General features: G+C 50.2%; 1 protein-coding gene across 1 annotated transcript; it reads right to left on the bottom strand.

Annotated features, from left to right (window-relative positions):
- Positions 1-270: 270 nt before the first annotated feature.
- On the bottom strand, positions 271-1,065 carry LOC110919186 (extensin-2-like). Its single transcript, XM_022163464.1, has one exon. The coding sequence runs from the start codon at positions 1,063-1,065 to the stop codon at positions 271-273; it is 795 nt and encodes a 264-aa protein (XP_022019156.1).
- Positions 1,066-1,477: the final 412 nt, after the last annotated feature.

Raw genomic sequence — 1,477 nt, forward strand, 5'->3', positions numbered from 1 at the left:
GGTTATACCTCTAAGAATTTCTTTGGCAGATCAATTTATAAATTGAAAAGAGATAACAGGGTGTAATAAAATACACAAATAAGACCAAAGTTGAAACTTCATTACGATGAAAACAAAAACAACTGCCCTAAACGGGACTTAGGAAGAGACAAACTACCCACGCAGGGGCATACAGAAAGGAAAATAAGTCCACGCAGGGACTTGATACTGAAACTAAACAAATGTCCTCGCAGGGACACGATTACATTAATCAAGAAACAAAACAACCCTCTACTTCTTCTTCCCTTTGATAAGGTTCGCAAGGCCTTTCATAAAGCTAGTATGCCTTTCCTTGTTCTTCCTAGCCTTGTTCTCAACCTTATCTAGCCTCTCCAGAATTTCCTGAGTTTGTTGCTGTTGCTGTAGCTGCTGGGGAGGAGGTGCCTGGTACGGAGGGTACTGATAACCCTGAATCGGGTATTCAGTTGGATGCATAGAAAGGTAAGTAGAAGGATAAAGGTGATGATACTGCACAGCCGTAAGATATGGGTCGTGAGTTCCATAGCCCGATGGATACCCCGACGGGTTCTCATAAGGATTGTACCCGGATGAACCTGGGTATGTCGGGATTGGGTTATCAAAACCCGCAGGCGGCTGATGTGGTGCATAAGAAGCTTGCGGAGGATTAGCCTCCGGTGCCGCGTTTGAGGGTCCGCCCAACTGGGGGTCCTCTGGGATAGGGGGATAGGAACTCGAACCATGAGGAGAACTGAAACGGGGTCCTCCTCGCACGGACATGCGTGCGTTCCTCCTTCGCCTAGGAGGCTCGGGAGGTGGCTGCGGTGGCTCCTCTACCGGGAGTGGTGGTGGTGAAACAGCTTGAAGTTGAGGTTCAACCAAAGGTAGTTGGGCTGGAGAGCTATGGTAGGAAGGGGTAAAATACCAATCATAGGTACCCATCCTCTCCTGAAAGGAATCAGGCCCACGGTAAGGGGATCCCTGAAACGGAGACCCACTAGATATGCTGATAGGGTGGCCCGGGGTTCCTGTTTGCATCTCCGGGTTGGGGTCATCATCCATCTCCATTTCCTGAGAGAAATGGTCCTCAGGCCCAATGGGTTGTAGCCAAGAAAATCATTAACATAATCGGCTGGGTTGAACTGTCCCGGGGAGTAGGGGGAGTCAGAATGATGAAACGAGTGAGATTGCAAAGAGTTATGTCCCGGGGAGTCGTGCGAATGGTGAGATTGTTGAGAGTGGTGAGAGTGTTCGGGCTCGTCTGGTGCAAACGGCCCGAAAGACAGATGAAAAGAAGGCGATGAGCTTAGCGAGACTGAGTGTCTTGCCGGCTCGTAAGGTTGACCCCACATATCGTGAGAGTTGGAGGAGGATAGGGACGCCGATGGAGTGCGTCTGTGTGATGGTCCAGCTGATGACGGTCCCCCACGCATGGGACCCTTGCCTCGTCCTCTTACTCTTGGAGGCATGATGGTGAATT

This window comes from Helianthus annuus, chromosome 16 (genome assembly GCF_002127325.2).
Source record: "Helianthus annuus cultivar XRQ/B chromosome 16, HanXRQr2.0-SUNRISE, whole genome shotgun sequence".
NCBI lineage: Eukaryota > Viridiplantae > Streptophyta > Magnoliopsida > Asterales > Asteraceae > Helianthus > Helianthus annuus.